General features: G+C 41.1%; 1 protein-coding gene and 1 long non-coding RNA gene across 2 annotated transcripts; one reads left to right on the forward strand and one right to left on the reverse strand.

Annotated features, from left to right (window-relative positions):
* The first annotated feature begins 1,707 nt into the window (after positions 1-1,707).
* LOC121700159 (vertebrate ancient opsin-like) lies at positions 1,708-9,528 on the forward strand. The gene is made up of 5 exons (XM_042082946.1): positions 1,708-2,494; positions 3,810-4,020; positions 4,543-4,660; positions 5,081-5,320; positions 8,382-9,528. Exons 1-5 carry the CDS (start codon positions 2,131-2,133, stop codon positions 8,676-8,678), a joined length of 1,230 nt encoding a protein of 409 aa, XP_041938880.1. The 5' UTR covers positions 1,708-2,130; the 3' UTR covers positions 8,679-9,528.
* Positions 9,529-12,893: 3,365 nt separating this feature from the next.
* On the reverse strand, positions 12,894-26,204 carry LOC121700167. The gene is made up of 3 exons (XR_006027124.1): positions 26,122-26,204; positions 13,809-13,816; positions 12,894-12,906 (listed from the first exon to the last, which is right to left on the reverse strand). It is a non-coding gene; the product is annotated as an uncharacterized LOC121700167 (long non-coding RNA).
* Between the last annotated feature and the right edge of the window lie 1,713 nt (positions 26,205-27,917).

Raw genomic sequence — 27,917 nt, forward strand, 5'->3', positions numbered from 1 at the left:
GAATTAGCTCAACGTTGTGTGCTGATAACCATATATAGATAGTTGAGTAAAAGAAAACAACAAGTAGCCTAGTTGCGTGCCTGCGTGCATATTCTGTCTCCTGCTCAAAATGTGTGTGCATTAATTTTGATAAAGTGTTCACTAAGTAACGTAATAGAAAATTGTAAATAGCCTGATGGCATGCAGCTAATGGGATACTGTGCATAGGTATGGTGGGCCAATTTGGTGCGAATACACATTACACACACACACAAGGGAAATGTTCTCTCGTCGTTGAGTAGCCTGATGGTACGCACAGTGCGTACGGACACCTGCAGGTGCGCCTGCACACATAAGCACGCGCGCGCGCACACACACACACACACACACACAAAAGCAAACTCACACATGCACACACTCATTTACAGGCACATGAGTTGCACTTGCAGGAGTAGGATATGGAGACATCGACAAGCATAATTTATTTCTGTGGAGAGAATGTGCAGGACTGAAACTGATATTTTGTACCGCTATGTGGTACATTTATTGCTGCCATTACTCATGTTAATCTGTGGTTATTAGCTACTGACACTTCAAATGTTGGCACATCGTGTTATAAACCTATGGAAATAGTAGAGCGTCACATTTCAAATTAAACTGTAAAACAGACGCGAATGGTTAACTCCAGCTGCAAAATCAGCCTCCTCACCACCAGCTAACACGATAATCCAGTTAACAATAGTATAACAATTACGGGAAGAAAATCGCTCAGATTTTTGTAATTAGGCCACTCGAAAATAGGCTGTCAATCACTGGAGGTATTTTAATATTACCTTTTACTAACGCGTAGGCTTTCCTGTGGTTTTAATCAGCCTAATAATCTCTGAAATGTCAATTGGAAACACTAAGGTGAAATGTGTTGAAACTGGCATGCAACCAGAACAGACGTTTATCGGCGTTGAGGTCAAATAATGTCTCCACTCCTGTAAATTCACATTTAGCCTATGTAACATTCACAACGTCACATCCATAACGCACCATTAAAAGTTTTAAAAGTAAGCAAAGGGGAACAATTTGTTCATCACACTTTACATTGATACATCATCTTTACACAGACACTTTGGACATTGTATCAACACATCAACACTGTATGTGTAGCATACACTTTTCCTATAAAACGTTATGGATGTGGCATGGCCACTTGCTGACTTTTAAACAAGACCCTTACAAAAGTAAGGAGCCTTAAGGCAAGCTGAGCATAGGCTACACATTGCTCTACCATTCTCTGGTCAATCTGGAATTTGTCAAATGATGACCATTTGTTGAAACCTTGAGTCCATTTATGCCCATGTATAATATTGCCATGTGGAAAATGGTGTTTCTGTATTGTTGTACACCATATATGATGCAAAAAGAGTGTAATTTCCCATAAAATTCAATTAGATAAGTTACAAACAATCAAATATAGACCTAAATGAACATTTAACAACATTCTATGTGTGTGCACAACTTTTTTTCCCAAGTAAGGATGACCTATCCAACTTCCGCTGTGACCGTGAGTGCAACCTGCGGCACCATTGGACAGCATCATGATGCTTGAACGCGCGTGCCTAGCAAACTTACAGAAAGACGAGGCTGCCACATTCCTCCGGGCGCATTATGTTAGGTATAAAAAGGAGTGCACGAACAACATGAACGCTGGACGATGCGCGAGGAGATGGGCGCGAGACAATCGGTGCTTTAACCGCAACTGGCACCGTAACGACACCTATGAAACGTCCCTTGGACCACTGCCCATATCCATGGATGAATACTTCTATATTCATGTGTGTAAATATTTTTTGATTGACCGAACGACTTTTTCAGAAGCACCTTTGGATACATGTTTGGTCTGCATAGACAATTGGTGACGCTGCTAGACAAATTTGTGTTCATCAGAATTTAGACATTGTTACTTTTGCAAGGAATTCTTAGAACATGGTATGATAGTCTATTCAAGTATTCTCATAGCATTACACGCAAATGCTTTTTTTTTCATAGAGCAAGGGGTGGTTTCACCAGAAATATGTGGTTAATTCAGTGATCTCCGTTGACTGTCAGTATAGATTTTGTAGACTCTGCCTTTAGCAGAACCTGACCTCGCCTTGAAGCATGGCGTCTTTCGTCTTGTCAGTGAACGGGGTTTCATTCACTGAAGCTACGGAGAAACTCGAACCCGAGAACCCATTCAAAGGACCCCTCTCATATGTTTCGCCATGGACCTATACTTTTTTGGCGTGTTTAATGTTCGTTGTGACCTCGCTATCTCTCTTTGAAAACTTCACCGTTATGCTTGTTACTTTTAAATACAAACAGCTTAGGAAACCCTTAAATTATATCATCGTAAACTTATCAGTAGCGGATTTCTTTATGTCACTCGTCGGAGGGAGCATAAGTTTTCTTAACAACGCAAATGGCTACTTCATTCTGGGCAACTGGGCTTGTGTCACAGAAGGATTCGTCGTCACATACCTGGGTAAGTGAATTTCCCTCCGTTTATTTCCTTGTAATTACAACTTGATAAAGCGGTGTACTGGAGTAGCCAGTCTTTTGGAGGACAGGTGTTGTGACAGTTCGCGCAGGGAACATTTCTGCAGATCCATGGGGCAGGCTCAATCAACACTCGTTCCTCACTGGAGCGTTAAATGCCATCTCTTAAACAAATTTGAGTCATTACATCGAACCTAACGTTGACTCATCATCGATCTCACCACACACTCCCCATATCACCACAGGCCAAAGTGCAAATAAGAGTGATGGGGATTTGCTCCAGCAGTTAGCCAGGGGTGGACAGTAACTAAGTACATTTACTTGATTACTGTACTTAAGTATGATTTTTGAATATCTGTACTTTACCTGAGTATTATTTACTTTGGGAACTTGTGACTTTTACTCCACTGCATTTGAAAGACAAGCACTGTACTTTTGACTCCACTACATTTGAAATGTGCGCATGAAGTACTCATTACTTTTAATCACATTTGATTTGGCTGGTAATAATGGTGAACAAATTTTTCATCAGAACATACTCCTTGTAGCCTTGGAGAACCCAGACAAACCTGTTAGCAACTGAGATTTGAGAAGTGATCTGGTGTGGTGTTAACCAGGCTATCCTCCATGATCATTGTTAAATTGGAATGAAGTTAGACAAATCACATGGCATTCACCACATAGCTAGATCTTTAGCCTAAACAATAAATAATCTACTCATAATTGAGTTATCTGGTTTTGTATTCGGCAGTGAAAATGTTTAAGATTTGAACAGAGAATGTATGATGAATGTATGATGAATGATTTAAATTATATTATTGCATCAATTTGAACAGTTGCAAAGTTATGAAAATAGCTCAAATGTTTTTGTTGCATGTAAGGAACTAAAGGTCTGTTCAAGTCCTATGACCGACCAAAGGATGTATACCTTATTAATGAACAAATAAATATTACATTGCAATACATTAAAAAGGAAAATACTTGTACTTCTGAATACGTAAATATTTTTTAAAGTACTTCAACTTAAGTGAAAATCTGACTTAGCAACTTTCACTTAAGTAAAGGAATTGTGTACTTCATCCACCTCTGCAGTTAGTCAGTAGTAAACCCATAGATGTGGAAACATTTCTATGAATACACCACAGTACATGGTCCAGAAATTGTGGTCTAACTGCACACACACACACACACACACACTTCAAATGCGTGGGCAATCTTGTCACAAACACCCCCACAAACAGACACACACACACACCCACTTCATTGACTGATCTTGCGGGATGTGGTTTCTCTTCATGCAGGTATAGTGGCTCTGTGGTCTTTGGCTATTCTGGCCTTCGAGCGCTATTTTGTCATCTGCCGACCCATGAAGAACGTGCGCCTCGGGATCAAGCATGCTGGTCTGGGGCTCCTGTTCGTCTGGACCTTCTCGTTCATCTGGACCATCCCGCCGGTGCTAGGCTGGAACAGCTACACGGTCAGCAAGATTGGAACCACCTGTGAACCCAACTGGTGAGCTCAGCCCAGAAGAATAATGTAAAATTATCGATGTAGTTACATCAGGCTGCCACACTCTCTTAGTTGATCAAACCCATGAAGCTTTCTTGCAACCTGTGATGGCTTTCACTCTGGATGATTATAAATCAGTGACAGTGGCCCATATGAAGGAAATAAGAGACACAGCCAGATGTCTTAACAGCAGATGTGTCGATTTTCTCTCCTCCTTGACTCCACCCCCTTACCCCTGAAAAACCCACATAATAGTTCTCGAGGTAATTTCAGCCTTTGAATCTTTTGTATGAAGCCTCTGACACTGGTGGAGGCTGGTGGACCATCATTCAACATCATTGATTTCCCCCAAGCATTGATATGAATTATCTCAGCAACTTGGTGCCTGGGGACCTCTGTGTGTGTGTGTTTGTGAGAGAGTGTGTTCATGGCATGCTGTTGCAAGACATTGAAGCAAACAGAGAGAAAAGAGAAAGAGAGAGAGAGAAAATCAGTAATTCTTATGTCTCCCCTGTTCTTCTGCAGGTACTCCACGGAATACTCAGACCACACGTACATCATCACCTTCTTCACCACCTGTTTCATCCTGCCCCTGGGAGTAATCATCGGCTCTTATGGCAAACTCATGCAGAAGCTCCGAAAGGTAGGTTCCACTCAAATTAAACCACCATTCTGATAATCTGGTGACAGATGAGGTGCTTTAAATCGAGGCTTTGGCGTTTGCCACTATATGTCCCATTTCAAGCGCTTTGCAGTTCCTTTTTTTATGTTCCTTAAGTGCAGGTTTCTTGAAAAGGCTCAAATGGGCAGAAAAAATCGAGCAGCTTCTCTTCTTTTTTTTCAGTGTCTTGTGGATGATGTGCATCATTTCTGCTCTTCATACATAAATTATGAAATGGAAAATGAAATTTGTTCAGCTGGAAATAGTTCAAAAGTCGTTGAAGCACGAAAAAATACAGATATCTGTGTATTTTTAGAAAATCAAATATCATGGCGTCTGACTGTGAGTCACCGTAGGCGGGCGCGATTGTCTGTGCGCGCCACCGCTGTCTGTGTGCCACAGGTGTCCAACACCCATGGGAGACTGGGCCACACCAGGAAGCCCACCCGGGAGGTGGCACGCATGGTCATCGTCATGATTGCCGCGTACTTGATCGGCTGGACACCCTACGCGGCCTTCTCCATCACGGTCACCGCCTGCCCCACCATCTACATCGACCCCAGGCTGTCCGCAGCACCCGCTTTCTTTGCCAAGACCACCAACGTCTACAACCCCATCATCTATGTATTTATGAACAAGCAGGTGAGAGACCTGTGGAGATTTCCTTCATTCGTTCATTATCTCTTTCATTCATTTGTTCATTCTTTCATTTACATTAGAGCTTCAAGCTATTCACTCAAGTTCTTGTCATAATTATTATTTCAGATGTATTTGTGGTAGGGTTAGTATCACTAAACAACAATCTGAATCTGAATAACATTTCTGGCAGTATTTGCTTGATGCTTTGAAACGAATATTCATAATCTCTTGCCCCTGACATTGATTCATGATTGAGAATGGTGCATATTGACATTTTTGATAAACCTGTATTTGAGGTCTGTTGCATAAGCCTGCTTATTTATATGCAAGATGTGATACGAGTGTCTGAAATGCAACGGATTTGATAAATGTTAATATGCAGCAGCTATTCTTTGCACAGCTGTGGGAAGTGTTGCTCCTGTCTAAAGGCTTTTGTTGACACTCAAATTGTGATTTTATACAGTATGCTATGATCTTGTTGCCATTCATGCTTTCTCACTGAGTGCTCTTTCCATATTTCTTTTGCTGAAAGTAATTGGTGTAATTGTAGTCTACCTATTTATTTCATTCACTAAGTGTAACCTTCATTCAAGTGTAACTGTTGTGTTTGCTTCATATGAATTTATAGTGTCCTGTTTTCATTACTTTATCATATCATAAACTCTTTCATTAACTCACTCTCTCTCTCTGAATATCATTTCATCCCATTACATTCTCTGTGCTGCTGCTTTTAATGAAACTTTCCTTAGATTTCAATTGATCAAACAAACTCACATCACCCGATCCCGATCCCAACCCCCATCCCCACACTTCCACCCCTACCCTATCATCATACAGAGTCTTTCACTCCCATCTACCACTGGTTAGGACCAAATGACAGGCACCTGCCAAGTCTCCAGTTGACAGCCCATGAGGCTGATGTGCTTTGCTTTTTTGCCGAGCTCAATAATGGATTGCAGGTTAATAATTGAAAATAAAGTCCGGAGAGTTTGAGTGGTCCAACAGGCGCCGATAAAATATACATCAGCACTGTCCCTGCCCCCATCACTGAACCACCAACCTCACACTCCGAGATCCGCTGTATTTCAGCTCTCTCTCACCCACACACACACACACGCTATGGTGTGGTGAGAGAAGAGGTGATTGTGTAGGAGGGAGTGGAAGAGAGGAGTCTTGCTGCGGGGTCAGAGGTTGTGATCCTTGTCATGTTGTACTGTGTTAGCTGCATAGCAAAGAAAGGGCTGGCAAACCAGTTTCTGGTGGGCTGGAAGGAATCGTCCACTGCCACAAAGTGATAAGCTATCCTAATCAATACTCATCAACACTATACTGAACATAACGTAAGACACCCATATTTATTCACAAGAATTTACATATACAGGAAACCCCAATTTCTGTTACATTGATGTGCAAGAATACGTTATCTGTCCCTGAGGGATTTTGAGTTGGATTATAACAGGATTAGGAGGATAACACGAAAACATGTTTTCCAGACTTTTCTGTAGCCATATGCAGAAGATTCTCACGTCACTGAACTTGACTGCGTTGCCAGCCACTTCCACAGATGTTAGAAGTCCTCAATCGTCACAAGGAGCTCGCTAGCTCCACGGAGGAGGAGGAGGGATGGGGGGGGAGTGGTGCTAGCGCTTCTGAGCACCCGAAGGGCCGTGGTCTCAGGTGGGATTGTGCCTCGCTGTCGGCCCCCTGGAGCTGCTCGCGTCTCTCCAGACTGACCCATTTCTGGCCCAGCTGTTCGACCCCCCCCCCCCCCCCCCAACCCCCCCTTCCCTCCCTCCCCTCTCTAGAGCCGCCGCCACCAGGGTCACAGGGTCAGCGGATTCTCAGAACTTAAAGCGGTGAAATAATCGAAGGGGAGGATGACAGCGTGACAACACGCCGATCAGAACGACAGCCCGAGGGGTTTGAATGGCAGGAGGTTGATACTATAATGATGGTACCAGGGAGGGGGAACATGGAGGAGGCTGGACATAGGGGTGACCACTGTGGAGAGGGCGTGGAAGTAATTATAGCATGGTGAACATTTGCTGAGAGGAGGATAGCCTTAAGTTGGGTTTGGTAATGTTTAGACGGCACTGTGTTCAGACCAGATGAGAGAGAGACAGTGTACTTTCTGCCAGAAAAAAAGGTGGTGTTACAAGTGATAATGATTGGAGAGGCACTCAATTTCCAGTGTTTGAGAAAAAAAATTGAGAGCTGTGCCAACAGCCAATATGGATAGAGCATTCTTAAAAGGAGAAGCTATTGTGTGACAACTTCTGTTCTGTGCTGGAGTGGAAGTGTGTGTGCGTTAAGAAAAGCCTTTTCCATTCAGACTTGTGAGGTATTATTCATCAACCTTTGCTTTTTTTTGCCTCACGAATGCAGCGGTGGAAGACCTTCCGTGGTAATTACCCAGGGTGCCTCATTCCTATCCAGGCTCGGCTCGGACCTTGAGGAAATAAATATACAAATGCCACGAATTGTGCCAAATTCATCCTGACCTTTTCCTGTTTAATTAGGGTCAGAACTGCCCTTGTTTTTTTTTTTGTGTAAAATACATATGGTGCAATGACCTTTCCTTCTGATTTGTAATGTAGCGTTTTTGCGTATGCTGCCCTGCACCTGAATTCAGTCTTGTTGAAGATCATGAATTCACCTTATGAGTGTTTGAATAAGGGAATTATTGATCTGAGTAGCACATATACCCCTCTTTACTTGGACGGGTTTGGATGACACATTGGAGCAATATTCATTGGCAGGGCCTCTGGACTAAGAGGATCTGTGTTTGCATAATAGATTCAGTGTGGGGTTGTAAAGAGAATAGGAGAGTTTGGTTTAATCGGTTTGCTTGTAGAGTTTCTCTAAGAAGTCTTTTCCAAGGGCAAGACGTGTTGGCATGTTGTGGATGTTTTCATGTTGTTTTTCTCCCCCTTGCTCTATGCGTCTAGCTAAACCCCCCACTCCACCTATACCAAGCAACCTATACTTTTTTCCGGCAAACAGTCTATCTTGTCTTAGTCTTTCTTTGCCACACTTACATCAATTCTATCCCATTGTCTTACAGTTTAGGAAGTGCCTCATTCACATGTTCAAGGGTGGCACGGCCAGCCTGGACTCGACCCACATCAACCAGACGTCAGACCGCGGTACCACGGCCGACAGCCACATGGGCGAGATGTCAACCATCGCCGCCCGCGTGCCACTCTCCTCCGTCTGCAACATGGAGCGCACACAGGAGGAGGAGGAGGAGGACGAAGAGGAGGCCATGGCCAGGGTCGAGGAGGAGACGCACGGAGAGAACAACGGCGGAACCAACAAGCTCCCCGTCAACGTCAACGAGAACAAAGTGTGCCCTCTCTGAACTGCGGCAGGGAGGGGAGACAATAGATTAATGACCGCTGCTTTCATGTAACTTTGTAGCCACCCGCAACCCAACTAAGAACCCTGTCTCGTGATTAGAACTTCAAGGGCTCTCCCCGTGCAGGTATTTGTTCCTTCAGAAGCTATTCACATTAGCATTATTCACATAGCATTTTGCGAGCGGCTTGCTAATTAATAATAGCTCACACTGGGGAGGGGGGGGCGTCAGGTGGTGCATTGCTTTGTGGGAACAAATACCCTCCCCCAGGATGTGATGTGTCAAAAGGTGGAACAAGACCCCTCCCTACCCCTCAGCAATGTCTTTCGCTACAATGTTGCCTCATATACTGTATAGCATGTGTACATGAGAGCATATGTGTGAATGTCCTATACGAATGTCTGTCTCTATGTCAGTGGCACCTGTGGTAGAGAAGCTTTTGCGTGTATATGTGTGTGTGTGTGTGTGTGTGTGTGTACATGTGTGAGTGTTAATGCTGAATTCATTGCTAATGTCAGTCCACCCCAAATACACCTTATGGATAAGTTTTAGTTTTCAAAGGTGTGTGAACATGTTATCCAGAACAGTGTCTGTGCGTCTTGCTCTTCTGTGGCCTTAAGTGTTTCAGTGGTGTCTCTATCTGGTACGTATTACTGTGTGAATTCTCTGTTGTGGGTATATCTCTCTTGAAGCCCCTTTTGTGTAGCCCCTTTACAGTGCAATACAGAATATAGCATGTATTACTTTTCGTTTGCTGTTTGCCTTTCACGTTGAACATTTCAGTTTAAATGTCAGTAACAATATGCCATTGCTAGGGATGTCAAATAGTCACTTTCTGTATTCTGTAGATAACACTGTGTGTGTGTGTGTGTGGGGAGGGGGGGAGGGGCGTAGTACAGGATCTCCATCACCAATTAGAACAAAGCATGACCTCACTTCAATTTTGTATGTCCATATTCACACTTGTAGAATGTCAGTGAAATTAAATATTCCTCGATTTGTAGGTGCAATTCCATGAAAAGGAAAGGTCATCACACAGATTCAGCAAAGCCACATGGAATGTCTGCTACGGTTCTGACTCCTGCCTGATTTTCTGAGAAAAGGCCTGATGTTCCTGGTTGTCTTTATTTAAAACAAAAAGGAAAAAAAGAAATAGTTACTTCGAAGCTCTGCCATAGCTGTCATCACAGAGACACTATCAAACCTTTCATCTAGTGGTACAGCAGAGATTGTTTCAAGAAAATGTGCTGAAGTAGTGCAGCAATAATAGCTATAATAGAATAAGAACTAGGGCATTTGGCATGTTGCATTTTCTGCCAATTACTTCTTTGTGAGCTCGGTAGAATATTTCACTTACTGCAATTCTTCCCGTAATGTGGTTGTGTTCTAATGATCAGCTTCAGCTGAAAAGCGTCTGCTTTGAATGGGATAATTTGAAGTGGTGGCACAATATTTTGTTCAGAGGGACATGGTATTAAGAAAGCTTTCTTTGGGGTTTTATTGTCCTGAGCCTAGTTTTTCCTTTTAAAAGGTCTATAGTTGTACCGGAATTGCAGATGAAAGAACATTTTTACCTGTACAGAGAGCAGTGAGCTGTGAGATGTCACTTCATTATCTGAACGATGAGTGAAAATGGAATGACTCGCTTGACGTTTAGTGATGAGACCAATCTTCCATTTGAAAGAAGCCCATTGCCCCAAACTTCCCTTTGAAAACTCTGGTTGAATTGTGCAGTGTTATGCTTGATTCAACAAATCTTAGCCTCATCAATCACATGGCTACTGTTGGCCATTTCAGTGCCCTAAGTGAAATAGTGGAATTGCTTTGTGCCCCCCCCCCCAAAAAAAAAATAAAAATATATAAATCTTTATTACAGCATAATTAATATCAATCAGTAATTCAAAACCAAGACACACAAATGTTAAAGCACAATCAACTAAAGAACATGAATATGAGGCCTGTAGATATATGTGTATGCAGACACTCTCTTCTTTATTCAATTGAAATTGCATCCTTGGCTTTTTTGTTTATTGTGTATATATCTGTTTTAAAATAGTTAAAAAGAAATGTTGCCAACTTGATGATCTATGATGTGTTGATTAAATGTGTATTGTCACTTTAAGATTTAGTTTAGACTTTGTTCTCATATTTGTACCTTTTTATCAAAATTATAAATGAGAGGACTGATTGTAAGAATGTCCATTAAAGGAACTAAATGGAGTTCAGTTTAGTTCACTGTAGGTGTGCAGAAGGTCAAGCTGTACTTTAGGGAATTACAAATCAGATGAGATGCTAAACATACACCTGTAGCTGAGAGACTGATGAATGACTAACCTTTCAAAGGAAGGTAGACCGGTGTCTTAATCCATCTTAGATAAACCACACATTACTTCAATATTGGTTAGCTTTAGTTTTTGCCTCACAGTTGGAAAACTAAATGTGGATTAATCTAGATCTAGAAATCTACTAGCTTGTATGAGATATTTAAATGTCTATTACTAATTGGGGTGTTTCCAGACTGGTATGAATTGCGTGGATTAATGTTTCAGTATTTTGTAAACGGTGTGTTGACTATTTTGGCTTCAAAAAGTCACCATACAACTTACAGGCAAACTCAAAACAAACAATCTACAGGGAAAGAGAATGAAGCACCAGGATCCTTCATTATTTTGGTAACTAGTGTGTGTATAGCTATAGCTGACAATTCACTGTTATCACGATCCAGAGAGTAGATTGTTGTTATTTAAATTCACTTTGTATTTATTTATTTGTTAAAACAGTGTGTGTCTGTGTGTTACGTAGTTGCAGCCTTGCTCATTGTCATGCTATGGATAGTCTTCTCTGTAGTCACTTATTTATTTGTCAGTCACAGCAACTTCCTAATTGTGATTAGAGTCTAGCTGGTGTGTAGAAGCACAATACAGTATGTAATAAAAAAAAAACGGGTATTTTCTTGGGGAATAAAATGTATTTTCTGAGAACAAGTCTGGAGTTTAATTTTTCGTAACAGTGGATGTGCATCTTTTAACATAAACAAAACTACTTGTTTTAATGTATCTCACAATATTGCACACAAACTAAGGGGATGAAATGGGAACATATTTGAAAAGGGTATTTGTAGGCACCGAAAACATAGCCTGACCCTGCCCACCTAGTCTCTCAGCTCATTTTGATCTCACTGAGACATTTGTCTGGCCTCTCGCAATGCACTAACATTTCCAATAACCCCCCAAAAGGGTGGACTAATCAGCTACAAGAGAGGGTGACATTGGTTTAGAAATCGAAAGTGGTAGTGGTAAATGGTAGCAGCAACGCCTGCAAACATAAAAGAATGCAGTTGGAAGAATGTGTTGAAAACATTTCACAATGGAGAGTAGCCAGACTCTTCACAAAGTGAGTGAGTCTGATGAAAGCAGGCTACCTATAGCAGTAAGCATTTATTAGATTAATTAAAGCCTATAAATAGAATCAAGTTCTTGGAAAGTCCCAGTGGGAAACTGCTTTTCTTTAGGCTACATTGCGTGTGGGCTTTCATGGCAATCCTGCACTTACCTGATTAACAAGATTGATTAGGCTGGTGTTGCATGCACAATAATTCTTTCACTAGTGGTTAATTCAAAACATGGCATCCTTTCAAATATGAGACTTTTTATATTTTATATATAATATTTTTATTTAGGTATTAATTAAAACATAATGCAAAGATAATATTAGGGACATTTCTGAGAGTTCATGGATAGGCCTCTGTCTATTTGGCTAGTAGCTTTTGTATGTCAACTTTGAATGCAGACGAGCAATTATTACTGTCAATTATTATTATAGGGATACACTCAATTATAATATAGCAATTATATAGCAATTATAGGGATACACTTATCCAGGGGCGTTACTGTCTTCAATATGGGGGCGGGGACAGGGACAGATACTGCACCCCCCCATAAGTAAATGTGCAATTTCTGCACACTTTCCGTCAGAGAATAGGGCCTACACTATGCCTAGAACACGCAAGCATGATCTGTTACCTCACCTATTATCCAGACATATGCATTAAAACATTTAACTCACAAGGGAAATGGACATGGATATAGGTTGCCCAAACACTTCGCTATGTTTTTTATATTTTTTTGTATTTAAAGTTAGTGTGGACATCATAGTGTTATCATAGGGCTATCCGACCAGTGTAGACTAGGCCTATGTCGCTTGATTTTCTGTAATAAATGCAGCCTGTAGCCTAGGCTACTTCAGCAAACCCAGACCGGTTGTGGCATCAGTTTCGTTTTTAAAACAACAGTGTAGCGTGAGAGGGAGAAGGCCTATTCATTTGCAGCGTAGGCTATATCATGATAGACGAGCTTGCACTCTACGGACCAGCGGCATCTTTAGTAGCATTTATTGTTTTATTTCCCCAGCAATCAGTACAAATAAGCATTGTAATAAGCAAGTTAAATACAACAATTCAACAAGATAGATTTGGCCAAAGGTGAGCCCCCTTTGCGGTCGTGGCAGACCGCCCATCCCGCAAGTCCCCCCTGTCTCCCTAATAACGCTGATGCACTCACCTGCAGTGAGTGACTTCAATACCAAGTTAATACCAAGTTAAAGGAAGATTAAAACACTTGAGGGATTAAATGAGAGATTGATGTAATTAATGACATTCATTATGGGAATCGGTTTTATGCCCATCTGCACCCACTTTGCAGAGGTTTTCACTGGCCCTGTCCAAAAGGAGACAAATACTTCACACGTCACAAGAGCTACTATTCTCGGAAATCGGTCCTTTGGGGTGGGGAGGGGTTATGAAATAACAGATAATAACCTAAGATGATGAGATTTGTCCGTGACCAAGTCAAAGTTCAGCATCTGTTTTCATAATCTCAGAGACACTCACTCGCTCTCACCCTCCAATTTTTCTAACATCGTGGTAAACATCTGAATTTCATTTCCGTTGAGCTCCTAGCGCCGCGGGAAGGAGGGCAAATCGAGTGTCATGGAAAAGGCGGTATAATCATGGGGGGCGAAGTCTGTCTTTCTTTTTTTCTGTTCAGTTTTTGTCAGCAGAAGTCTATCGTCTCCATAGCAGGGGGCACCCATCAAACAACATCAATGTTGTTTGACCCATATTTTTAATAAAACAAAACAAACTTAGGGGAAGTTTCCTTTTGATTGCATTTTCAGTCAGATTGCAACTAAGACAAACATTTAATGCAGATGGGGTAGAGGGACTAATAGGCAGACAGTGTGGTGACCTACTTGTTTGATAATCCAAAAACTGCTGAAGGTAATGCGATTAAAATACTTCTTCTCTATGAAATATTACTTCAGTTTGAAGCAATCTTGATGCCAGTCATGTAGGATTAACATCCTTTTACATCTGCGGCACCTGGTCATAATTAACCAATATATAAGATAGTTGTCACCACTCCCTTATTTTAAAATTTTAAACACATTCCAAACCTTCAGAGCTGTTCTGTTTCAGACATTTAGATGTGGTAAGGTAAGAGGGCGTTAAGTGAATGGCACCTAAAACAATCAGCCGTAGGCTACATCTAAATTACTTTTGTGTTCAGATGAAGCATCTTTCCACCCTGGTTTTTATTCATTTTAGCAGGCATACCCCCCAAATAAGACTCAGTGTCTTGGGCACATTAAGTCAGCATTTGTGCTGTAGCTCCCAGAGCCATTTTGATATGACTGAGCTTAAAGTCAGGTTCTTACCCGCTAAGTGTTTGAGCCTTTCAGGTAAACATTTGGATTTATGACACAAACCAGCCTGGGGTTTGCATGCTATAACAGGTGTCGCACATCATTGCAGTATCACCAACCCCTATTGCATTCTTGGGATTGACTGAGATTGATTGGCTATTGATTTTACTTCAGCCTCCCTGTAGTGTTTAAAACATTATCATAACACTAGTAATCATGCTCCACTCAGACAGTCATTAACATGCTTTATTTCCCTTGCTTCCGCGCACATTGAAGCCCCTTACTCTTGACGTCATCGCGCCACACAACGTGGGTTGCGATGACGAGGGACACTACATCCCTCCCCTTCTAGATAATGACTTACATTACAATAACTCATTACATAATTATTAACAGTAGTTAACTTGTTGACAATGTATCAACCTGGAATAAAGTACAACACCTTGTAACACTGTTCTCTTAATAGATCATATTTGTAACAGATTCCATAACTTTATCATGACACATCTTTGTGTTCAATACACTTGTACAAAACAGAAATTACACTTCATTCTACTGTAACCAAAGTACTTTTGCTAAGGCTAGGAATATATTAAAACCTATAATTTTAAACAACAGCCTTATTAAACTAATACATTCAGTTTCACCAAAACTTCTTCAGTTTACTCACAATATAACGCATACATCAAGAACTCTTCAACTTAGAACACTTAGATTTCTCCCTTCAAAGAATATATATTAAATAATAATATTTAGCTTACAAGTCTGACTTTACTTCATAGTGTATTTTTTTCTTCTTTTTTTATTTTTTAAATACCTAACAAGCTAATAGTCCGGCAGCCAAATGCCATAATTTAGGTGAACCTGGTTTTGTGGGTTAAAGTTTTTTTTTTTTTTTCTGTTTCTTGTTGCCAAGGGGTAACTCAATAAGATTAGAGAGGGTGCCCGGTGATATCCCTTGAGCAATTCTCGATATTCAGCCTTTCTTGTTCAATGTGTTGAATATAAGGCGAGGCACTACAGGTGAATAGGGTAAAAAAATTAACTAGCAGATATCACTATGAAACTTCCCCAGTTGATTACTTACATAAAAAAAAAAGTATTTTTCTGTAATTTAATGTTTAAATATGCAAATTAGGCATGATCTAATTAAATATGTGCTGATTTGAATAAAAAAGCTAAATCTGAACATTGGATAAAGCCAAAAGGTTCAAAATTACTTTTTCATTGTGTTGACATATTAGATGAAAAGTATTTGACACAGGGAATTATGGATATCTCTTAGTTATTCAGTAAGTCAGAAAATACTGCCAATAGCCTTAAAAAAAACTATTTTCGCCATGTTCTTAGGAATAACATTTCATAAATCAGGCTGAATAATATATCAACAAACCCCTCTGTAAAAGCCATCTGAATATGGTAGGTATAAGACTGGAAAGTTTGGTGTGTGTAAGTGCTTCTGAAGTGCAGATTTCATTCTCAGAGTGGGAGAGGAAACTCATCCAAGTGCTAGCATCTCTCACTAGCACGTCAGGTGTTGGGAGGGAGGTTTACTTCCTACACAGCTATGTAACTGACTACTGTTAGCCTGCACTGCCCTCTTTTAGCTGATGTACTGTAGCTCTGTACTACTGTTCTAGTTTCCATAAAATATACATTTATTTTTTATTCTTTATCGCAGTATAGTCTATGCTCAGAGCCTAACCTCGTCATTCAAAAAGAGAATATTCATTTTTAAGTATTGATCCATAGACATGCATTAAAATACTAAGGCCTAATAATACACACAGGTCAGTCTGACTAATTAAAAACAAAATTATTTTTTTAAAAATCCAGGCTTGATTTTTGATTCCACTCAACTGAAATATTTAAATTCCCATCCCTATAGTTGACATAGTATATATATACTTGGATATTAAAGTGAGAGTTTTTAGTTTGGTACAGAGTTCACAGTCATTAAGCCTGAAACCGAGGAATGCTACTTCAGTTGGAAATTCAACTGCTATTTGAAGAAGGATTCATTGATTCGTTACTGAGCCCAACCAGTCTATCAGAAAATGTCAAACTTGCTGATCAGATGATCAGATGTGGCTGCAAGAGTGAAACCCCTTGTAGCTCTGAGATGCAGTTTCCAGGTTAATGGTGTGCCCTGCACAATGTTCTGTGCATGTTTTAAGGTACTGTAGGATGTACAAATGTACTGTAGGATGAACAAATGAGCCAAAACTGCTCAAAACTAATACTAAAGGAAATGTGTACATATTCCGAATTATTACAGGAGATATCTGAAATTATGAATTCATTATTTGACATAGAAAAGGGTTACATTTTCCCAATTTGAATGCATGAAGTATTGCCTGAAAACTATCACACAGCAAACAGTTTTTAGTACATTCTATTTGAGTTGATTTGCTTTTGATATGTGTACTCACCTTGAAATGAGAGGTATTTCCTATTTTTTTCCATGATTTCAGCACATAGGGCTTTAGGGGTTAATATATGAAATTGCCCATGGGATATCACTGGGCACCTTCCTAAAATAAGTCTAAGCAAAAATAAATGAATAAATAACTGACAAAGCCAGGTCTGACCCCATGACTACTGGACTACTACTGGCGTTATCTGAAATACAGAAATGCATTCATTGGTATAGAAAAGGGTTAAATTGTCCAAATTTGAACTCATGCAGTATTGTCTGAATAACTATCACACAGAACACTGTATTTTAGTAAATTTTATTTGAGTTGATTTGCATTTGATATGAGTAGGCCTACTCACCTTGAACTTATATTCAGCACATTGAACAAGAAAGGGTTAATATATGAAATTGCTCAAGGGATATCACTGGGCACCCTCGTATATATCTTAAAGAGCTACCCCTAGTCTACAAGATTCTGCAAAAAAAAAAAACTTTAACCGACAAAACCAGGTCTGACCCCATGGCTGCCGGACTATAAATGGCGAGGGGTAGACTACCCTGCCATTAAGACATATGCCGGGGATTATTCTGCCCACCTATGGCACTGTCTTCCAGTGTGTAAGATGTTGGCGGCCTCCTGGTTCTTTGACGTCTCCCGTCCTGTTGGGGAACGTCATCAAGCACCATCTCAGCAAGTCCAGGTACACTATTTGGCTCAGCCGTGCCTTGTTCAGGCTCAACCCATAGCAAATGATATATGACGCATCATCTTCTTGCCATCCTTTTCAATAATGACTGACTGACCTTTTCGCTCTATCACTGTGTAGGGGTCACGTTCATATGGTGTTGAAAGTTTGTTTTGCTTCTGCTGCCGTAATAGTACTCTGTTTCCCCGTGCTTTCTTTTGCTCTTCTGACCTTGTTTTTATGCACACGTCCCTTCTCCTTCCTTACAGCATCAGCTGTACGAACAGCAACATCCTGTCTTGCAGGTTGCAGCTGGGACTCTGACAGTTCAGGAAGTTTGGTTCTGATCTGGCGGTTGAATAGCAGCTCGGCCGGACTGCGACCTGTGACACAGTGAGGGGCGCTGCGATAAGCCACAAGGAAAACGTCCAGCTCCGTACGCTGGTCCTTCCCTTCAGCATGAGCTGCACGTATAGCCTAACAAAGTGTTCTGTTCTGCCTTTCAACTTCACCATTTGCCTGAGGCCAGTATGGCGTTACACGGCGATGTTACGGCGATGTTACGTTTTTATTACATTCGCAAAGGTGGGGTTTTGAAGGACATCAACACACACCCACCTGGAGTAATAGTCAGTCAGCACCAGCAGATGGTGTCCTGATGGAAATGGTCCACACGAGCCATAGCGAGTGTCTGCCATGGTGACGTTGGACTGTTGATTTGGCATGCATGACATGACCTCACTAGCTCCTCTGCTTCTCGTGGTCTAAACGTGGTGTGAAGGCATGCGGCACTGCATGTTGAGCCACCCAGTAAACGTGGTGTGAAGGCATGCGGCACTGCATGTTGAGCCACCCAGTAAACATGGTGTGAAGGCATGCGGCACTGCATGTTGAGCCACCCAATCAACGTGGTCCTCCATAGTACCCTTCTGTACTGGCTAATTTGACGTTTACTTTGAGAAAGTCACCAGGTCCCCCTGGTTGAAAAACATCCCAAAATAATAATTTTCTCACCCCCACAATTGAAATGGACATGGTGTCATTTGGGTTTAATGCTTCCCTTTTTTATTCCAATCTCAGGCCATGTCCCTGGGTCATGAAAATCCAGCAAAAGCTAAATTCTTTGTCCAGCTGTGCCCTTATAAAGGTAAAGCTGAGTTGTGCATGTTTGGAGAAGAGTGGAGAAAAATAGAATGAGAAATCTTTCATCAATTCTGTGGTGGTGTCTTTTGGGCATTTTTATTGAAGTAATCCTAAAGTAATCAGATTACGTTACATGTTTTTGGTAATCCAACTGATTACGTTACTGATTACAAAAATTGCCATTTAATTTGTAGTCAGTAATGGATTACATTTCAAAGTAATCTGACCCAACCCTGCTCTTGTCAGGTCCTCCAGTATTTCGTCTATGACAGGAATGGGGTGCCGTTCTCTCACTATGGCCTCATTCGCTCTGCGCATGTCCACACACAGTCTAGGCTCTTTTTTACCATGCACCACAACTAGAGGTGATACCCATGGTGTTGGTCCATTAACTCTCTCAATGACTTCAGCTTCCTCAAGTTGTTTCAATTTCAACTCCACTTGTTTTCTCAGTCTGAAAGGTATTCTGCGAACAGGCTGTGCAACTGGCCGTACACCGTCATCCACATGCAACTTCAGCTGAAAATCCTTCAGTTTTCCTAAGCCTTGAAAACAGTCTCTGTATTTGTTCTCTAGCTCAGCTGTGAAAACTGTTGTCTTGTGGCTGGACTGTGTTCACCTGTTCAATAAGTCCAATGTGTAGCAGTCCCAACTTAACAGCAATGTCTGCCTAACACACAGATTTGTGCTTCTTCAATCACTTGCACTACTACTGTAACTGTTTCTGATGTTTCATTTGCTTTGAATTCAGCAGTGAAAACACCTTTTACATGGAGTGGTGTTGTAGAGACGAATGGATAGACTGTTCTCTGGGCGCTGTAGCTTGATGTCACTCTTTGACTTCAACTGATTAAACTTGGATTCTGTCACAATATTACATGAAGCCCCCGAATCTATCAACATGTCCAGCGGTTGGCCATTTATTAATATGGACAGTGTTCCCTCACCAGCACACTCACTAACTGTAAACACATGGTCATCTTCACTGTCACTTAGTCCTTGTTGTGTTACTGTGGTCGTCAGTCTGTTTACTTTGTGTGTTCTCTTTTTCTTGCATACCTTTGCGAAATGTCCTTCTTTTCCACAATTCCTACACGTTTTGTCCTTCGTCACTGTGCACTCACGACTCATGTGTCTTGCACGCCTACATCTGTAACACTTGATGCTGTGCTCCTCAAGTGGTGACTGATTTTGGCCTTTGGAAAAACTGGATCTTACAGATTTATCTCTACTTGTGTCACGTTTCTTTTCCACAGCATTAACAGTTAATTTTCCCATCCTTTCAGTCTGATAATCTACTGCCTCCATCACTCTTGCAATTTCTTGGAGCCCTGAAAGTTTTAAATCTTTTTCTTGCAGCTGCCGTCTGCGCAGTGTGTTTGAGAAACATTTGTCAATGACTTGATCACATATAAAATCATCTCTGTTGTCCCCAAACTCACATGTGGCTGCTAGCTTCTTTAATCTCCGCACAAAATTGTCTATGGACTCTTCTTGGGACTGTTCTGTTTGTCTAAACACATGTCTTTCATAGGGAATATTTTTCTGTGGTGTAAAATAGGCATTTAGCTTGTTTATTGCACCATCATAGTCACCATCGGTTTCAGTTTCATCCAGAGTGAAAAAGATGTCCTGGACTTCAGCTCCTGCTAAGTGTAGCAGTAAAGCTCTTTTCCATACATCATTGCGGATATCCGCGGCGACTACATAGAGTTTAAAACTATTTAGCCATTTTTCCCAACGGATGCCGACACTAGCTGAGTCGCTTGACACATCAAGTAGTCACCGCTGGTAGTGCCATGCCTGCCATGCTGACTCCTTTCTTCTTCCTCCTCGTCAGATTCAACTTCGTGCAGTACTGCTTTTTCTTTATCCACGTTCCGTTTTAGATCCTCGTCGCCATTTGTAGTGTTTAAAACTTTATCTTAACACTAGTAATCATGCTCCACTTGGACAGTCATTAACATGCTTTATTATGCATGTTCCATATAAGGGATTGGTGGAGTTTTTGTGTTGTAAAAGTTCAACGCTTGTTTTCGTGCAGTAGGCACTTTTTGATAAGTGATGTCATGGGTAGGCGGACGTGATTCGAGGGCTTTCTGTTCCTGTTTATGTAAAGGTTTTACATAGGCTGGGGGGGGGGGGGGGGGGGGGCTTAAAAACATAGCCTATAGCCCAGGGGCCTCGGGTGGTATTAAGGCGCCCCTGGTTGCACGTCCGCAGCGGTCCGATACAGTTTTGCCTATGGCTATACCGTGAGACAGAGATGCTTTTTGTTTGTTCGAAGTGCGTGTTTAGGGTGTGAGAGGGGAGTCGATATGCTTTGATTCCAGCTTGGTAGTTGTAGTCTATGCGATTAAAAAACATGTGTGCGTGGATATCTCAATCGCAAAATTAAACAATATTTCTATCGGGTGCCTATGGACTAGGCTGGGTGAACTTAGCCTGATCTGCCGGCGATTTCTTTTTCGATTTCTTAAAAGATTGAGCTTGGTCTGGCGAAAGCCAGACTAACCATGGACCTCATAGTTGCAAAATGCAAGGGAACATGAATCAGCCTATTATTTGCACGAACAATAACGGACGGTAGCTCTTCAACTTGGCCCGTTAAAATGTGTATGAACAGTCTAGCAACGCATTTCAGGAAGGCCCTTTTGGTCAGTTATTTGCACCACTGGGTAAAACTGCATTTTGTTTTAGACTACTGGTATTTAATTTGTGCATTGACAATAAAGCTGAATATCATATGAACTAGATGACTAAACTTATGCATATGTAGAAGAAGAAACATTCACAAAAATCCATGACATGACCTCTCTTCTTGATAGCTGTTGAAAACTGCATGGAACTGACGGATTGTTTTGTTTATTAATAAATAAATACATTATGCTGCTACCTTCTGCTTTTTCCCAAATACAATGTAGCCTACAGGTGTAAGTGACCTTTCATCAATCCAGTTGCAATGGAATGAACTGTGATGAACTGAACTTGTGATTGTTTAGAGATTTTAAAGGTTTTATAACAATGCTACAACTTTTTTGGCTATTCTACAATCTATTCACCTTTGCAGCGCCAGTAGGCTACTTTCTGTGCAGCTGCGCACACACACACAGGCATGCCAAACAAGCATACACAAAAGTTTCAAGAGTGGGGGTGGAGTAAAAGATGGAGACAAATTGATTAGTGTGATTTATTTTCGCGGAACGGATGTACAAGACTGAGCGGCGGTCATATTTTGTACCGCTATGCGGTACATCTAGTTTTCCTTGCTCCCGCGCACATTGAAGTCCCTTACTCTTGACGTCATCGCGCCACACAACGTGGGTTGCCAGACACTACACTCCCTAAGCTACAGAATGGATATTGGGTTTCCTGCCGGTTCACCTCAGGTAAAGGACCCCTGTTGATGGCTGTGCTCCAATTACAACATAGCCCAGATTGTATCATGGTCAGATTTGCTGAAGCACAGCCTTTAATATGACACAGATTCTCACTGATTATGATACTGCCATGGTTTGATCCTGGATTTGAGGAGAATCAGAAAAAGATGAGGTGTGCTTCTCCCCATGACTTCAGTCATATTGCCAACTGATGCAAAAAACAACCTCTCCTAAATCCATACACATTTCACAGTCTTAGAGACTTGAAAGTAGTTTTTATTGTATTGTGCAGCTCTGGTGACCTTTGACATCATAGGCTTTTTGATGCATTACATAAAAAGAGTATGAACATTCCCTCTGTTATGCAAAATGGGGAAATGATGCTTTTAAAGATAGATGTACCATGCACAAAAATGTGATAGGATTTTTTAAAAGAATTTCTCTGAAATGTTTTGTTGCTCCACATGGTTTGTCCTTTCCCCTTCCTCCTCCTCACCAACTTTCTGCTGTCTCATCTTCATGCTAATTTTTTGGTCTGCTTCCCGCATCTGTGTCTTCCACTGCTACAGCTAGCCTCGCATTAGTCTGCATTCGCAAACAGGAAATCCTTCCCCAGCATGCTTTGCTGCCTCAGGCCCCCCCTCTCTCTTCTCCCTCTCTTTTCTCTTTCTCTCTCCCTCTATATTTCCCTCTCTCCCTCTCTTTTCTCTTTCTTCTCCCTCCCTCTCTACCATTTAGCCTCTTTCTCCTCTTCTTTTTGGGAAGAGGAACAGAAGGAGAAGAAGGTGAAAGGTCACTATGGCCCACGGCGTTTCTCATAGGTCATGGATGTAATTCCCTGGCCACTGCTCAGCTGCTTTGAAAAAAAAAATACAGTAGTAAAACCTGTGTCCACTGGGGAGAACATCATTTCTTGTAATCTAATCTTCTAATTTCTAATTCTGTTCCATAATCTTATTACCATGTCATAAACATGTCAGATGTCATATCCTGTGGTTAAATAAGTAAGTAAGTAAGTCTTTTAATGTTGCTCTCAAGAAAGAAATTTGTTTTGGGCACACAGAGAGCATCGGCGACACATACATAAAGAGGCCATACAAGCTACAAGACAAGACGTAGACCATTTTACAGACTCACCACCCCCACCCCCCTCCCGACACCCATTATGAAAACAGAGTCGACATTTACCAAGCGTGCGCACACACACACACGCCCCCCCCCCCACACACACACAGACACACGGAGTTGTGCTTTATCTTATAAAGTCAGTATGTCTATATGTCATATTATCAATTATGCTATGACAATGTCATGCTATGTAAGTCACAAAAAAAAAACTGAGAATTGCCTTTACAAATGATCAACAATATTAAAAGTTACCAGGTCAAATAATTGAACATAAACTGTCCTGACATTTTTGTGACATTGTTTTGTCAGTATTATGACACATAGGTTTTTCATTATGAGTCAGTGCTTCTCTCTAGATGTTCTCCACCTTCCTATGATGGATTATCACGTGATAGGTTCTCAATTTTAGCAGCCGTTTATGATGAACATGCTCGAGGTGATGTAGAGGGTGAATCTGTCACCAAAGGATGTAACCTCACATACTCCCTCTGGAAGCATGACCCCAATGCATCTCAATGATAATAGCGGTCTACAAGCACTTTAACCAGTGACCATTCATCTAAGACAGTAAGTTATCTCTCATACTGATTTATATTTTTTTTCCTAGGGTATAGCTATATTAAAATCTTTACCCAGGAGATTCTGTGCAGCACACCGATATTGAGTTGGTCAATAAATACAGCAAGATTTCTGCTTTAGTTGAAAAAAATATTACTGTTGATTAAATAAATCTTGGCAATAAGCCACAAAATGCTTGAGTCCTTTCACCAATCAAATAAAAAAGATAATGAAAGTCCTCTTTTGAATCAATATAATAGTAAATGTTCTGTTAAGAATTTAAAGGTAACATGATGTATTTGGACAGATATATTTCTTTTCAGAAAGTTGGCTGTAATTGCACTGCTACCAATCAATATTGGTATATGCTGAAAAGCTCAGATGCCGTTTTGACCATGTGTTTTCTTTCTTGCCTGACACATTTGATCCTGGGGAGTGGAATGATTCTAAGACTCTGCAGCAATGCAATGTCCCCCCCCCCCACACACACACAGTAAGTCATGGCAGATAGTATCAATGTACAGTCTGTATGCCTCAGACATTCGATGAGACGAAGATACGATGAGACACTAAATTGGTGATAATGCTCAAGATTCAAACCCATTCCCATGTCATTCCCTCAATCTTGCCACTTCGTCATTATGGCGGCGAAAAGCCACATTGATTTCCAGAATTGCAAAACATTCAGCTATTTAGACCTATAAGTTACCCTAATATAGCCTGGCGGGGCCATCCTATATCATTGAGATGTATAGTCTGGCATCGAACCATTCACCTCGCTTAATCCAAGGGGCGGGCAGAGAATTGTCTTTTAAACTGCCTAGGCATGCAATAGGCCAGCGCTACGACCATACACGAATACAACTTACCTGATGTGTTTAATTCTCTGACTCATGGTATTTTCATCGGCAAGGAAAGCCCAATTAAGACCTGTTGCTGGTATGCTTGTACAATCTAGTGTGGCTGTGAATGAGCTAGCATTAACGTCACTAGCACTACTGATGGGTTTGTAGTCGTTGATATTACGATCTTTCACAATGTTGTAATTCAATAGTTACGAAACAAACTGCAAATGTCTTTACTTGAAAAATTGTCTTTAAAATTGACAAACATCATATGGGTATTTCAAAGCACAAGTCAACCGGGACCAGAAAATAATTTCTTTTTCGCCATAGACTGGCGTTCAAAATGTTTTGAAAGATAGTATGGAGGCAAACGGAAGTGGCCTCACTGGGACACTCAATATGGTGAATAAATGCCCCATGCTTCTCTGACGTGACGAAGCTAGCGTAGCTAGCGCTATCGTACATTTCTGTGCAAACTTTGCCCGCACTTCAGTCACATTGTCTTTTAAGAAAATGCAGTCCATTTTTCGGTTCCAGTAGCCAACAACCTCAGAACTGACCCTTCAGGCCTCTCAGGAGGCGCTGGCCTTCTAACCTAGTGACCACCATAGCAACCAGCATGATTGCCCTAGCAACCAGCATAGCAACCACGATATTTATGCGTTTTAGCTTATTGGATGTTGCGTTAATGCAGATAACTTTTGATCCGTGTGCCCGATTTTCATAAATGAGGTACCGTTGGAATCCTTAGATGAGGCCGAGTTCCATGCCCCTGATCAAACCCACTCTTGCAGTTCTCCGGAACCGCAATTCTAGTTATTCCTGTTCACCCACTTTTTGTACCGACTACTGCTCCCAGACCGTTTGAGCTATCGAAGCGGTTCCAACTCCAAAAATTCAGGCCCGAACTGGTGTAGGGTGCTTGTTACTTTCGTGTCGCTGGCCCTTGTCGTTTTCGCATTATTCCCGTTTTTCAGCGTTTTTGGGCCCCACTGAAATGAATGGCGGAATGTTCAGGATTCTAATTTTGATTATGACATCACAGCTCTAATTGTTTAAGCTTGCACCTGGCAGAGTTCTAAGCCATCTTGCACTGTCTAATGGGCTGGGCTAGGCTGTTTGTGTATATGAAGGTGTGTGCATGTAACTTTTGACCCGTATGTCCGATTTTCATAAATGATGTACCATTGGAATCCTTGGATGAGGCCGACTTCCATGCCATTGATCAAACCCACTCTTGCAGTTCCTCGGAACCGCAATTCTAGTTATTTTTTACCTTTAATGTTAACAGGCAGGTTTTGCCTTTCTTTAGGTTTTTTTTTACTAAATGCACAGTTCCATACATCAAAATTACTGATTCTGCAAACTTCTGGGTTTACATCTTCAATCTCTACTGCCCCCCAAAAACATTAGATCTAGAGCGGCACTGGGGCATAAGCTCCCTAGGCGGGGTCTGGGGGCATGCTCCCCCGTAAGAAAATTTTGTATTTTAAATACATCAATCTGGTGCACCTTGAAAAGAAATTCGGAGGTTATACTTATACTATAGCACTCCATGAAATTATGCAGTAGCCTGTTGGTCACCTGTGTTGTTCAGCTAGTTAATCTAAGATAAGATAGTCGTATTGGTCATTGAGTTATATTGGTCATTGTAATGGCCATCTATATCTTCCTTTTTCAGGACAGTCTGGGCTACCCATATCTGGGAAAGTATGATGTGATTATATTTGTCTTATGCAATATGTCTTATGTCAGCCTTTATATCAAGGAAAAATAATTTGCGTCACATGCGATTTTTTTCTTCATATTTTTGCTTTAATGTCACTAGGAAGCAATATATTATTATAGCATCTGGCAATATAAGAACCATGATGGTGGGATAGCCTACTCTGGCTAAGAAATTTACAAAGATGTTTATACTGACATACTGTAGGCTAAATAGTTTAGATGAGAATACATTATAATTTTGGCCCAAAGTTGAAGAGAAATTTGTTGCAATTAAAAAAAACGGATTACTCGGGAACCGCTTGTTGTACAGATAGAACCATTTATCACAGCAGCTTGGCATCATTGGACAGATTAGATTCCGCTTGTATCTGTATGATATCGTGACGAGTACGCCTACCCAGCGAGACATTTAGTTGAACCTGGACTTGAGATTTTACTGGGGCACAGCAGTTCAATACTAGGCTAGTCTTGCTAATTATTCAGTCGCATATGTCATGTATTTGCCAGGAGATGAAAAATAATTCTAGTGAAATAACAATATTTGGTGCTGAAGGAGACGTAGCTGAGCTCCGGCAGGTTGTGTTGTGGACCTGAGGAGGCGGAGCTGTGCTCCGGCCCAATTTAACCTCACATATACAGAGTGCTCCTCTACACTCTATATCACACACAAACACACACACACACAAACACACTCATATTGCCACGACTGAATTATAAATAGACCTTTTTTGGTTGCTATCTCAGGGAAGGATAATCAAAGTGGAGGTGTGAGCATTTTTGGTTATGCAACTGATGATTGACCATGCAGGCAGTAATGAACAGTCTTATTACTGACTTATCTCCTCCTCCCAGGCTCATTTAGCGAGCTAGCCCACTTTGAGGGATTAGCTTTGATCCCTGCGTGCTGTCTGCTGTCCCCTGGCCCTTTGGTCTGTCGTTTGTAGCAATGTTCAAATGCAACAAACCAGTTGGCAAATCACAGACGTCAGGTCACATCAGGAGAATCACTTCAATATCAGCCTTGCATTTAGATGCACACACAATTTTTTTTACCCCTCTTGTAGACAAATGTTTTTTCCCCGGAAATGCATTTGCTGAGTAATTTAAGTTGAGGGTAATTGTAATTGTTAAAAGATAATTATGCGAGAAGGTCATTGCTTTTAAGGGTGGGTCCGAGATTGTGGCAAAAGGTTATTAATGTATGAGCTCAACGGCCAATCAAATCACACCCCTCCCTTCCCTTCCATACCCCTGTTCCATGCAACATATTAATTGACTAGAATTATGTATTGATAGATAGATAGATACTTTATTGATCCCCAAGGGGAAATTCAAGATTTGCTTGGTCAATTGCTTGGTCTGAGCCACTGTGTTTACAGAACCTGTAAAGAAAAGCAGCGTTTTTTGTTGACTTTTTGAGGAGCAGAATCTGCTGAATTTGACAAAGCAGTCTACACATGTGTTTATGAATGGTTAGTGTTTGAGTCGAGGACTCTATCCTCAGACCTATTTGGAATGAGATCTTTCGTAAACGTATCAATTGTGTCAATGAGCAGACTATAAACATTAGCCTACAATATCTAACTTTAAAATATCCATATGTATAAACGTTATGGTATTTTGAGGTAACATTAAAGCAGGACTGTTTTCAG

This window comes from Alosa sapidissima, chromosome 24 (assembly GCF_018492685.1).
Source record: "Alosa sapidissima isolate fAloSap1 chromosome 24, fAloSap1.pri, whole genome shotgun sequence".
Classification (NCBI taxonomy): domain Eukaryota; kingdom Metazoa; phylum Chordata; class Actinopteri; order Clupeiformes; family Clupeidae; genus Alosa; species Alosa sapidissima.

Coding starts and splice junctions, on each gene's coding strand:
- LOC121700159 (XM_042082946.1), top strand. CDS start 2,131: ATGGCGTCTTTCGTCTTGTCAGTGAACGGGGTTTCATTCACTGAAGCT. Junction 4,021..4,542: donor ACCACCTGTGAACCCAACTG/GTGAGCTCAGCC, acceptor GTTCTTCTGCAG/GTACTCCACGGAATACTCAG. Junction 4,661..5,080: donor TCATGCAGAAGCTCCGAAAG/GTAGGTTCCACT, acceptor TGTGTGCCACAG/GTGTCCAACACCCATGGGAG.